The 14064-nt window shown below is 32.5% G+C and overlaps 1 protein-coding gene across 1 annotated transcript in view; it reads left to right on the top strand.

The window, feature by feature from the left end:
• The window catches only part of Brwd3 (bromodomain and WD repeat domain containing 3), a 157801-nt gene extending 144498 nt beyond the window's left edge, over positions 1–13303 (top strand). Inside the window, exons 38-41 of the mRNA XM_005410071.2 lie at positions 554–717; positions 1090–1187; positions 1614–1772; positions 4074–13303. Of these exons, the coding sequence (XP_005410128.1) occupies positions 554–717; positions 1090–1187; positions 1614–1772; positions 4074–4822 (1170 nt within the window). The 3' untranslated portion in view covers positions 4823–13303. The remainder of the gene's footprint in view (positions 1–553; positions 718–1089; positions 1188–1613; positions 1773–4073) is intronic.
• The last annotated feature ends 761 nt before the right edge of the window (positions 13304–14064 follow it).

Here is a 14064-nt window from a genome sequence, read left to right as displayed (position 1 = left end):
ATAATTTCTATCTTTTGAAATCACTGATATCTAACTTAAGTCAGTTGCTGAGTAGGTATATATCTGTCTATTTGAACTTCATATAAAGTGAATTATCACTCATTTTTGCAGGCATAATTGTTCCACATTTGCTTTTCCTCCTTGATCATGATTGTTAGAATGACATATTTTCTGTAGAAAGTTTGAAAATAGAAGTATAAAGAAAAAAACAGAAATCACCTGTAAAGCCCATCATTTTAATTACAGTTCATATTTTATGTTTATTCTTCCAGAATTTTCTATAGTCCCTATACACTTGCATATGTCTATACCTTGTTTGTGGTAGCAGTTTGCATATTGTAAGGCCTTTTTTGTTACGACTCTTTGAAAAATTACCTTTGATCATATCCAATAGGTGGTTATTTTATGTTATTTAACCAATGACTTGATGGTAGAGATTTAGGTTTTTTCCAATTTTTCACTTTATGTGAATAGTGGCTACAGTCCAGGCATCTTCTACTTATATTTTATATGAAGTAACTGATAAAAAAGACTATAATTTCAATTTTTTCAGCTCTACAGCATGACACTGCGATTATCTGCCTTATTTGAAAATCATATTAAAAATATCATTTCTGAGTATAAGTCAGCAATCCAGAATCAGAAGAGGAGAAGGACACGGTACAGAAAACGTCTAAGAAGCAGCAGCAGTTCGTTATCTAGTAGCAGAGCTCCTAGGTATATTACACTTACTCAGTTTTTTTGTTTTGAAATCATTTTCTGTGTATTACTTCATTTTTCAAAGATTACAAATAGTTTAAGAAAATTTCAAGAAATCTTCTTCCCCCTAAGAATTATTGTCCCTGTCTAAAAAGAGTTAGTAACCAAAAACACTATTTATGTGACTTTTACCACCGTGAAATCTTTTTTGAATTTATTGATTTGAAGTTTTATCTTTGTCAAAGTATCAACTTAAAGCATTTTACTTGAATGTAAAGCATTACACAAAAATTTCCAGTTTGGTCAGGTTGAGTATTCTGTATCATACTGTCTATTGTAATGTGTTACTAACAGAAAAATATGCTCATCATGATATATTTTTACTTACAGTCCAAAAGGGAAACAGAAACAAATGAAGTTGCAGCCTAAAAATGACCAGAATACCTCAGTGTCTTATGCTAGGACTAGTTCTCCTTTCTCGTCTCCTGGTAAATATATCTTTTTGTTGTTGTTATCTCAGTTTCTTATCGATAGTAAGGCTGCAGAAAGGTAGTATGGTTTCTATCACAAAGAGCATAGATCTAGATTTAGAAAGACTTGTATTTTATTCCCAGTTCTGTTTGCTATTTGTTTGTCCCTGAATAAGACATTATGCCATGTGATTTTGTTTCTTTGTTAGAGTAGATAAATTTTAGTTTTTTAGTTTGAAAATTCCATATGTGAGTTTTTTTTTTTAACGGCTATAATATCTCAGAGCCCTCATCTAGATTATATTTGCCAACATAAGACTTGTAAGATCCTCTTGGAGCATCTTGTTTAAAGTAAAATAACCAAGATGTAGTTTCAAAAGCATCTTGTTTAACTTTGCTAGTAATGCAAAATTATTTTAACATTACAACCTTCTAAACTGCAAGTTTCAGATGCTGCTGAAGGAATTTCACAGTATCTCCTTGATGATGAAGTGGATGGGCCATTTTCTTCACCAAGCTTCAGTGGATATAGCCAAAGTGGAAATACCCATGACCCAGGGAAAGCCAAATCATTTCGGAATAGAGTTTCACCAGTTAAACAAGGTAGGAAACAAATGTAGAATGGGCTATTTATTCTTTATTACGATGGAAGAGGAGTAAAAGGTGGTGTAATATTATATTTCTAAAAACTCGTATATCTTCGTAATTAATGAGAATTCTAATATTGTCAAATATGAGTTAGATAAGTAAGAACAGGCCATTAGCAGATTTCTAGTACTTTGAACCATATTTTAATATTTTAAATAAAATGTAAAATGAAATGAATAGGAAGAAAAAACTGAATGAGAAATTCTTTCCCCAATTACAGAAGAACCAGACTGGTAGACAATTTTAGGATTTTTTCATATGTCAAACCATATTAATGAGAAAGGAAGATTTCCAAAGTTACCCTTAAAGAGTTTTCAAATTTTTTCTGGGGTACTCCATTTGAAAATGGGCCTAGGTTGAGAAATGATTCTTCATTTAGTCACCACTCACTTCTGCTCCCTTCTAAGGTTTTTCAGTTAATAGTTCAGATATTCTTTCCCGTGGATGCCTGCAGTATCACAAAGTCATTTGTTTTCAGACTGGGACCTGCATGTTTCCAGGGGTTCTACACAGATACTTTAGGAATTCTGAGATGAGCCAAACTCATTTAACCGGAATAGCCATTTTTAATTTCATATATTGAGCTTCCATATAACATGTTATTTAACGAAAAATTTTTAGTGCTTAAAAAGAAATCACCGTCATAATTCATTATTGTGAGCATCTGTCTTGGACCATATCAAGGGTGTCAGTTGTCAAAAATATTTGAAAGTGACAGTACTAAATCAAAGTTTTTTCTTATACTTAGTCCTATGTTATGGATTCAGAGCATGTACAAAGAAAGTTCTAGTAAGTTCAACTATTTGAAATTTGTAAAATTATTCACTCAGATTTATAAATATTTTATTAGAATCTAGATTTAATTTTGCATATATTTTTAGTGAAAGAATCATTACTTTATCCATTGTTATATAAACATAAAATAAAAATTCTTTTCCAAGATTTATTTTATATTGGTTATATAAGAAATAATGAACCATCTTATTACTTTAAAATAATCTGTCTTTTTATTTTTCCAGTTTGTATCTTTTCTCTCTCCTTTGATCCTGCTGTACATTGCATACTTCTGCCACTGCCTTCTCTTACCTTGCCCTCTCCTTCACTTACAAACTTTTGGAAAGTGTAGCGTATATTTCATGCTTCTACTAATTTTCAGTCCATACATTCCTTTAGCCTTTGTGGTCTAGCTATTGCCCAAACCACTCTCCAAACATTATTCTCCATAATATTACCAGTACTCTTTAGTGTCCAACCAGTGTCCTTATCTTAGTCCTTACTTTTTTATCTCTTGCACAATGTTGTCTTCCTCCTCCATGAATCCCTACTTCCTGACTTTTATACACTTTTGATATTCATGGAACTGTTTCTTTTATATCTGTTTGTTTTCTTTGGTCCAACTTGCTTTCTCCTTGCAGTTTCCCACTGCTTTAGTTGTTTTTGCCTTTTACAAGTAAAGCAGTTTATTCTGATGACTATGTCAGCCACGTTGATACTAATAACTCTACAAATACATTTGCCAGACCAAACATCTCTTTATTCTATCAGTCTCATTTTCAGCTGCTTCTTTAAAATTTTCCCTAGCTCCACAAAAACTAAACCAAATAAACAAACCCTACATCTGCGGAAAGGTTTTCCCACCTAAAATATTCCCCACCACACACTCTCACTTTTTTTTACCCTGTTTATAGCAGGCATCACTACTCAAAATGACATTATTTACTTATTTATTCATTTCATCATCTCTCTAGCTTTCCCCACTAAAATATCAATTGCAGAAGCAAGGACTTTGTCTTACATTATTTACTGACATATTCCTAGCTCTTCGTAATACTTGGCGCATGGTAGCTAATCTGTAAATATTTGTTGAGTAAATAAGTAAAACTATGACGATTCATGTTCCCATGTAATTCTTGCTAAAGTTCAGTCCTTGGGATTGAAGGGAAGGTAGAGGAATGAGAAAAAAAAAAGAACCAAGATATATCATGGCAGGTACAAATTCCCTATGATGAATGTGATCATTATGTATACCTAAAATGTACCAATGAATTTAACTTTAAATAAACAGTAAAAACATCAGAACTTTAGTATGTTCCATTTTTAAACAAAATTTTTTTTACCTAAAACATCTTCCATGATTATGGCTTATCTCTCTTTAGGCAGTAAATATTTTTGATAGACTGTTTATTTTACTTTTGAACTTAATGACCATCTTATCAAAGTCATAGCTTAACTTAAAACTGATTCATTTCAATTTAGATCACACGCTTGATGGACCTATTATAAATGGTGATGGCAGAGAGCCCCGGACAGGAATCAAGAGAAAACTGCTCAGTGTATCAGAAGAAGATGAAAGCATCGGAGAAGAGAAAGAGAAAAAAGAAACTAAAGAGAAATCACACTTATCCTCTTCAGAGAGTGGAGGGTTAGGATCCAGTTTAAGTTCAGAAAGTGCTTGTGGCTCTGATTCTGACTCTGAATCAACTTCGAGAACAGATCAAGATTATGTAGATGGAGATCATGACTATAGCAAATTCATACAAACGAGACCGAAAAGAAAACTCAGAAAACATGCCAGTGGAAAAAGAAACTGGAAGATGAGAGGCACTGGAGGAAGAGGCAGATGGGGAAGATGGGGCAGATGGAGTAGAGGAGGCAGAGGAAGAGGAGGCAGGGGACGAGGGGGTCGAGGAAGAGGTGGAGGTGCCACTAGAGGAAGAGGAAGAGGGAGAGGAGGAAGAGGTGCCTCTAGAGGAGCCACCAGAGCCAAACGAGCACGTATTACCGATGATGAATTTGATACCATGTTTTCAGGACGTTTCAGTAGACTGCCTCGAATTAAGACAAGAAACCAAGGCAGGAGGACTGTTTTATATAATGATGATTCTGATAATGACAATTTTGTGTCCACTGAGGATCCTCTGAATCTTGGTACATCCAGATCAGGCAGAGTGCGTAAAATGACCGAAAAAGCCAGGGTTAGCCATCTCATGGGATGGAATTATTAACAGTTAACGAATTTAATGAATTTAGAATAATTTAAAAATTCAATGGCCTTCTACTGCAGGGAATTAACCAGGAAATCTACAAAGCAAGTTGTGTGGGGACTTCCGCTTCCTTTCACATTGGTGCTTTTCCATTATGCCAGTATATATTTGTTTCAAGACTTTGATCTCCACACTTCATTTGTTCAAATAAGCCTTACTCATTAGGCCTTAAATTAAAAGAAATTCTGCCCATACACGTGCGTGCATGCACGCATATACACACACGCAACAAAGACGCACTACAGATTTACTACATGGAAGGAGCATTCTGCTTCTTAAGAGTAGCATGACATTTTTATCTCAATGGAATATCCTTCTTTTGCTTTTGTATCACAGAAGTATAGCACCTTCTTACAGAGTTTTATATAGTTTGTTTTTGCCATTTTGATTCCTATGCCCAGTAATAATAACTTTTGCACAATACACCAATCCTAAAGGCAGCTATTAAATGTTTACAGTTTCTATATTGTGAGAACGATCTGGATTATTTTACTCTTCCCAGGCCAAACTTTCGTGAATTGTACTGAACTGAAGTATATATTTATACTACAGTTTTTTTGGGGGGGTGGGGGGTCTTGATATGCTTTTCATTGGTTTGCTTAATTCACGTTAAAGGTGAGAAAGGGTTGGTGCCTTGTAAATATGTAGCAAATCTTTGTGGTGTGTCCTGAAGTGTGCATTAACTTTATTAAAAGGGAATACTTGAGATATCAATCTAGACAAGGTGCCAAATGCAAAAGTTTCTTGCATCCATTTTCTTTCCTATTATGTTTTATTGCATTAATAGAACTTGTGAGCTTAAAGAATGACTTAAACATTTGAAAACTCCTCATCCACCAAGGATAACTTCTTTAAATAGTAGCTCAGCTACCTCTATTAACTACAACTACTGGAAACTTTTAAGGAAAATAGACGCTGTTACTCATTACTAAGGAGAAATAGAACAAGCTTGGGTGGGAAAGAATAGTCCTAAATTATAAGCTGAGAGGTTGTGAATAATCATATTGACTTTCAAATTAATAGTTTAACAAACTTTCCTAAGTATTATATGGTCTACCTTAGGCTTTCATAAAAGATATTTATATAAGTAGACTTGGCCTACTGCTTATATATTTCTGCTACCACTTACTGTTTAATAGCCGTGAGTTACATGCAGGTTTTCCTTTGAATCTTAAAGTGTAACAGACCATTTACTTAGAGTTGGAATGTTTCTGATAGCTAATATTTTGAATCAACTTTAATAGATTTTGCTCTTATCATTCCAAAGGGTTCTTGTAGTCTTTCAGGAAAGAACCTCATTGCACTGCACACTGATACTTTGAATCATTATGTTATAGGTGAGAAAAATCTGTTAAACCCTTATGATCTTGTTTACAGCAGTAGAGTGCACATGGTTCCATAAGTGAGCTTGAGTTCCAAGATCAATTTTACTCCTCAAATTTGAGATTACAGATTTGCTAATTTGTTAGATACTTAAATTTTTCTTGTACGAGGGTTAATATTGATCTTTTTTTTTTTTTTGTAACAGCAGATTTGCTGCACTTAGATCAAACTTATGTGATATACAGACTTCTTAATGTATACCAAGTTATCCCAGGATATTTGTTAAGTTAATGTGTTTGTCTCATACTTCCAGTCATTTTATGCATCTGAAAATCCTGAAGTGCAGAGGAAGGAGTACACACATAACTTTGCTTTTTTAGTAGGGTTTGGGGTTGAGGTTATTCTCGGACTAACATCTTTAAGCAGTTTTTACTTGCAGTAGAAATGATGTTCAGGCTTTACGAAAGTATTGTTGAGAATTGTTAATGGCACTAACTTCTGTTACTAGAGAGTAGACCAAGATATATTTTCGTTGTGCTCTTTTTTTCATTAAACCAAAACTACTTCTGGTTATAACTCAACTGCCATTTTTAACCATAGTATAGATTCAAATTATTCCTATTTGAAACTCTATATTAGATTTTTGCTAAAGTGTACCATCTTACTTATTCATCTCTTGGGCATTTAGATTAAATGTTACCTGTTTTCCTCAAATGCGTAACACTTTGGCATACCCTAATCAAAGTGACATAGTTGCTTAAATTCTTGGATATATCTATATGTGTATCATGTGTATCATTTTAGTGTGACATTTTTTGATGACATTCTTCTATGAAGAGCTGACTTCTTAAAATGTAGAAGAATTGCCATTGGTGTGGTTTTTAGCTACCTGGAGCTTTATTTATAATTTATTTTGAAAAATTAAAATGTCACATTTATTCCCAAAATGTCAATATTTTCTAGGTTTAGGTAATTAGAATAATAAGTCTGAAGACATTTTTAAGTATATTTTATACGTAGTGAAATACTGTGAAGATACTAGTGAACAGCATTTTGCTGTAATGTTGATTTCAGTTATTAGAATTTTAAACAGTTAGTCACCAGGGTATGGTTGCTAAGCATAGTTTTCATTATACAACAGATCATTTTCTGTTAGCATGCAAGTTATTTTGATAAGAGTGAATATAAAAGTTTGAGAAATAGTATTTTTACTTTTTTATCTGGACTCCCCATTTTTACTTTGCTTTTTTTGTAACACCGTTTCCTGTGAATTTTTCATGATTTGTATCACATTGAATATTTTATCATTTTAATTTTCTAGAGGCCCTTTGAAACCTAAATAACATCTGGGTACAGCCATAGCAAAGCAGTAGGAAATGAATTAAGAATTCTGCTAAGAAAAACCACTGTAATATTTAGGTCCATGAGAGCATACACATGTATAAGTCTAATCATATGCTAGATATGAATAGTGAGTAAGCTGTAGTAATTCTTATGAATGCTAATAATGTTTAAATTCCCATCTTTAAGATCTTAGCATGTGTATATATTTATAAAACCTGAATCGTATGTTTTCTTCTATGGCTTGCTATGTATCATCCAGCAATAGGATGCTCTCCAAAACATTCACTAACCTACTAACCTAATGACTAAATTTGTTTTTGTATGTGTGTGTGCACTTGTATGTATGTAGTATTTTTTTCAAACTTGACATACCTTATTTCAGACATTAAAAAAGAGAGAGTATTTTATATGGAGGATACTGTCTACCAATTCTTTGTCTCTGTACAGCTCTTAGCCTATGCATTTACTTCCCGGTCATCCATTGAATTATGCTTTTTAGATAACCAGCCCTTGTTTCCCCATGTATCTGTATCCTTTTCTTACTGTAATTTAATTGGTCCTTATATTTGTTTACTTTTCTGCTTCTCTCCCCAGAGATCATACTTATTTTAGAATGCTTCCATACAGCACTTCGTTTCACCCAGAGGTGAAACTGAATAAAATTCATAAATCTCATACTGCACAACTGTGTGCTCAGATACCTAGCTCAGCTTTCCAGTATTTCAAAGTAAATTTGAGTGAAAGACAGTAGCAGTGAATGAAAGAGAAAAATTTGAATGCCACTTGTAATTTTTTGATAAAAATTTTTGGAGCATTTTTTCAAAATTTGTATGTTTGTGGTAATGAGAAATTAAACACTTTATCACTCACATATATCTTGCAAATCATTTTATGCACATTTGCCAACTGGTACTTCTCTTCAAAGTTGGAAAAGGTGATTTACAGAATGTGTAATTTTCAGTATACTTTGATGTCCAGCCTTTTGAACAATTACAGTAGCATTTTAAGTTGGGAAATGAATATTGGGGGAAGGGATGGGACTTTGACATTTAAGTCCATTCTTTTAAATGCTAATCCCATCCCCAACATTTTTATGTTACCTGAGGTTTATGAGTGTTTTCTTAAAAATTGAATATCCTAGGATCATTTTTAAGGTTTGTTTTTAAAGACTTATAGGAAATATTTGTTGCTTTTTTTGCTTTTTAACACCTAGTAGTCTCTTTATTACATTTTGATTATCAATCTTATCAATTTTTGATTAAAAGCCAATATAAAGTTAAAATTTTTAATGGGGCCATATTTTATGAAACATGGATAGCACTCAATTTTATTCATTTCTTATATAGTCTTATCCTTGATTATTCCCTTTTTCATCTTTCCTCTCTTGCTTGCTTTTGCCCTCATTTATTTCTCTTTGTGCAATGAAAACTGCACCTCAATTAGCATACTTCAACAAGACTGGAAATTTCTGATCCATTGATGGGAGAACACAGTAGAAAGGCCCTACAGTTTAGAGTTAAGATGTGTTTGCTTATTTATATGTATGCCCATTTGTTATTATTATACCTATCTTAATTGATTCTAGAATATGAGACTTTGACCTATGAAAGCATGATAAGTATTTTGTTAAAAAATCCTGTTGATACATATTGAAATTGCCATTGGTAATTAATTTTTAAAATCACATACAAAAATATTTAGAAACCCAGTTGGAAAATGTGTTTTTACATGTCACCAAATACACTGTAGTCAGTACTACAAATGTTAATTCTTTAAACAGTACTGTGGTGATGGCAATCAGTAATTTATTTCTTTGTCCTGTAACTTATCATTCTTGTCCTTTGTAATTCCTTACACAGTATTAACAAAACTGTACCTTATGTTTGCTCTTAATATCCGTAAATTTTAAGATAGAAAACCATTCATTTAATAGTTGATGTGATGTTGTATATAGGCAAAATGTCCATTAATTCAGTTATTTAAAAAAGGTTAACTCAACTGGCTTAGTTTATAAAAGATGTTTTGTTTGGAAGATACCAGTAATTATAAGTAATTACTTTCAAAGACAAAAACTGGACTAATTTGTTGCCATTCTTTATGGGATGTTTACAATAAAATTCCAAGTTGTTTGGAATCAATTGCACTCTTGCTGCTTTATGCCTTAAGTCATGTACCAGAGATAAATTAACAAGAAGAAAGAAATACGGAGTTAGTTTTCTATTATGCAGCTTTAGAGATTATAACATATAACTCTTGAGTCATTCCTTTTTGCTTCTTTGTCATAGAATATTTTATTACTATTATTTTTAAGCTGAGAAATAAGGGTGCTTACTATGAAAGAAAATATTTTTGATCTAGTCATTAAAATATTTGTTGGGTCATTTTTAGGTAATAAATATTAACTCTTTCAATGTTGGCTGTTCGGTGCCTTACATAACAGCCTGCAAAACACTAATAAACTGTTCTGTAAAGCTTTTTCAAAATGAATAGACTTTAATATATTGTTCACTTATAAGTTTTAACACCTAAGCTATGAATCCCTGTCGTATTTTATTTATGTTCAACTTGCCTACAAAGATTAACTGTATTGTAAATCGTACTTTAGTTCATTGTAACTGCAGGAGGGAGACAAGTAAGGTGAGAGATAAACGTTGAGCCAGGATCTGATTCATCCTACTTATGAGCCTATACAGTTCCCAGAATTCTCCTCCCAACGATAGGAATTCCACCCGGTTCAACATAAGTAAGCTGACTAAAGACCAGAGCGCATCTTTTATACATGTACTGTCTCTTTTGTATGTTTTGAATAAAAAATAAGATACTTAGAAAAATATCATTTCATCTTCTGGAATCAGATTCAATGGCCGTGAAAGTAGCTAGATTTTTTTCACAATATTCAATCTCTGGTATAATGTTTGGTAATCTCTGATACAATGTTTGGTAATTTTGTTTAGTTGTTACATTTACCTCATTCCCTAGACTTTTTTACATAGCCAAAAATTATTATTAAAGAATTTTTGTGACAAAACTTTATGGCAGTATTCACAAGATCAGTTTTTTTGCTAGGTGAGAAGGTCAAGAAAAAAGTGTTCTCTGCCTTTTCTCTGATTTATATGCCACTTACTATTTAAAGCTTATTTCTAAAAATGAACAAAATAAATTGAAATCAATATATTAAGGCTTTTTTCCCTTTTTTGCCACCTGGCAGTTGCCTTAATAAAGTTGGTGTCACCTGCAGATTATAAACTTCTAGTATATAATTTTAAAGTTATTAACAAACTAACATTGATTTTGATATTGAAGACTAAAAGTTTTTCTGATGCTAGTTTCTTTTTCATTACTATGTGAATTTTGAATTGCTAGTCAGCAATTCCCTGCTCAGCATTTTTGCGGTACTCTTCAGTTTTGTAAGTTTTATAGTAAATTTATTAAGAAATAAAAATATTTCACATTGCTTAACTTAAATTCTTAATTGGTTGGGTTTAATCATTCTTAAGGGTGATTTTTCTGTGGTTGATTTTTGTCACGTAATTCTAACTAGAATTTCTGTAGTAGCTTGTTAATTTATATTAACAACTTTGTATAATCTGTCTCGTAATTGAAACCAGTAAAACTTTCTTAAGGTGTTTCTTTCCTCGCATTTTACAAAAGCTTACAATATGTTAAAATGAGATTTCCTTACCAAATTGTATAATACGTCACTTTAAGAGTGGTATTTTGTTATCTTTGAATACTGTTCATCTAAAATATTAATGATAAGTGCTGATAGTTCTGAAATGCTTCCATGTGATAAATTTTAATTTATAAACTAGAGCTAATCTTGTGTGTGAAAATATTAGGTTTAATTTTGTCTTTTCTGACCTTCTGGAGCTAAAAATACCATGACCTTGATGTTCTCATAGTCACTAAATTACCACGTACTTTGAGTATTGGGTCTAGCCATTCATTTTTATTTCAAATATTTTTAGTAGTTTCCATGATAAAGAAAAGTAATCATTAAGACAAAACAACAGAAGATTATGGTTGATATACTTTTACTTTCCAATTCAGAAATTTAAGACTCATAAATATGATATGTTTTCAACACTAGAAATAATGTACTAGTCTTATCACTTTGTTTTGTTTAGCTTTTATTAGTATATATTTGCAGTACATATTGATTGTATTCTTCAGGGGAGTTTATGCATAAACAACGTTTCTTAATTCCTTTTATATCCCTTTGCTTATAATTATTCAAGCAGGAATTTTCAGAGATCTGAAGTGATGAGTCGCATTCTTTTTCGAGATTTATGTGGTGATCTCCATTGCAGATATTTATTGGCAGGAGTTACTATTGTGCACCCTTGCTAGTACAAAACCTAAGACTTTTTCATATGAGTTCAAATGAGTTTGAATGTCTGTCCTGTTTATATTAGAAATAGGAAATGATGAATGAGCCTATATTGTTCTTTCCCAGGTTTATTCACTTGTTTTTTATTCTTCATCCAACATTTATTGAGTACCTGTATGTCAAATGTAATAACTATTTTAGATTTTTGTTAGTCTGTGTGTGCTGTACATAATTCCATTCACTGTGGCGAGTTGGTACATCAACATAAGGCATCATATTTCTTTTTCTTCCTTCCCCTCCAACCCCTTTTTAAATCTATATTGGCAGCATCATATTTATTCATTTTTTTACAAATCCTTATCGTTAGCTATCATAAATGCAGATTAACAGGCAAACAGACCAAGAAATATAAAAAAAGACAAACAGTGACACTAAAGCAAGGTAAACTTTCAGATATAAAGAGCTTGACAGTTTACAAAGTTCATCTTTCAGTCTCAAACACTAGCATGACACTGTCAATTCCATTTCTCACATGAGAATATGTTTCAGTGAAATCAAGTAATTTACTGAAGGTCAAATGGTTAGTAAATAAGAAAGCCTTGCTTTATCCAGGATAACTACTTCCAGGTTTCTCGTCTCAGCTTTTATGTGTAAATAATGGGTTAATGCTTGGTTACATTTTCCTCCTCAGTTTCTATCAAGTTGCACGTGCATCCTTAAGATCATCATTCCCTTTACTTCTGGTTTGAGGACTTAAAGGCACGAATGAGTCTTTAAGTCTCTTATTACTTTTGGGAGGTTGGTGGTATGGGCTAAATTTTTTTTGAAATGCTCAGTTTGGAAGTAGAAAAATAAATGAAGTTCTTAAAATGTATAAAGTTACACAAGGATAAAGACACAACTAAAATACAGAGGACTTCCTCTTGTGAAGATTAATTCGCTGATAACCTATACAAGTGTGCTTTATGGTTTGTTATACAAAATATATCAGATATTGGCAGGTTTCATACTCCTATGCACCCTTGCCAGTGCAAAACCTAAGACTTTTTTCCACTGAGTTCAAAGGAGTTTCAGATATAGTTCTCAGGAGAATGCAGTCACCTTCCTCATTAATTTAGTGTAACATGTTATGAGGTGAAAGAATTTACATATATCATGTGTATAAATATGTGTACATATGTATATTCTTTGAACTATCTCTGAGTTTTACTCATTTAATGTCACTATACTCTCATTTTAAAAAATGCTCCAGATTCAAAGTGTTCAAGACAAAGTTTATTTCAAAAAGTATTTACTATCTCAACTTTTTTGCACCCATCCTTCAGAGTCATTTTAAGGAAATGGATGATTTTTTTCTAATTAGTAAATGTGGCAGTGGTAGCATTTGGTAAGTGTCTAAGTAGGTGTATATGTACAGTAAAGTGAATCTGAACTGCTGATTTGAATTTTATAACAATTCTGTCATAGTGTATATGATTACTTGGGGGAAATTTTTAAATAAGGACTTGTGTGTTTGCTACCTTTATTCTCAAAGAATTGAAATTTTGCAATAGAGTTTGAAAAGCCATTAGGTCGATTATGTTGCACTTAGTTCGTGACAGTGACACTTACATTGATCTCATTTCCCAATGCCACATTTTCTCCTCTCCGAAAAAAACTTCATTCCAATAGTCATCCAAGGAATAAAGTGTTGAGTTTTTAGCAGATAGATTATTTCATTCTTTCAACAAAGGTGATGATAAAAATAAAATTGAAGTGTTATAGAAAATAGAATATATTAATTTTTTCTGGGCTCACTGCCCAACTTTTAATGGTCAATTTTGATTTATTTTAGGTCTCAAAATAGAGCACAGCAGGTATAGCTCCCAGATCATACCTAATCAGTGCTTGTGTTAGGAGAATACAACCTAAATATCCATGTTAGAACTTTGTCCTTTCATTAGTTCTCATTCTGCAGCATGTCCTGTATACTCAAAAATGTGTCTAGTGGAAGTAGCCTGACCTGGAGTTAAGTATTTCAGTTTTGGTGAAGGGTAAGAAGGGGAAGAGAAACTAAGAGAAACTGTTGGGATCTTTCTAGGATCCATCTTATTTACAGAAGTGAGGGTAATGGGGTTTTGAGGGTTAATGAGGGGTGGAAATCTTGAATATTCAGTGTTTGTACGTAAAAAAAAAAGCACACCAGCCTCAGATCCAGAACACTGGA

Source organism: Chinchilla lanigera, unplaced genomic scaffold (genome assembly GCF_000276665.1).
Source record: "Chinchilla lanigera isolate Chin_1 unplaced genomic scaffold, ChiLan1.0 scaffold00128, whole genome shotgun sequence".
In the NCBI taxonomy this organism is placed as follows: Eukaryota; Metazoa; Chordata; class Mammalia; order Rodentia; family Chinchillidae; genus Chinchilla; species Chinchilla lanigera.
The sequence above is the reverse complement of the archived record's forward strand: the minus strand, read 5'-3'. Positions and strand labels throughout refer to the sequence as shown.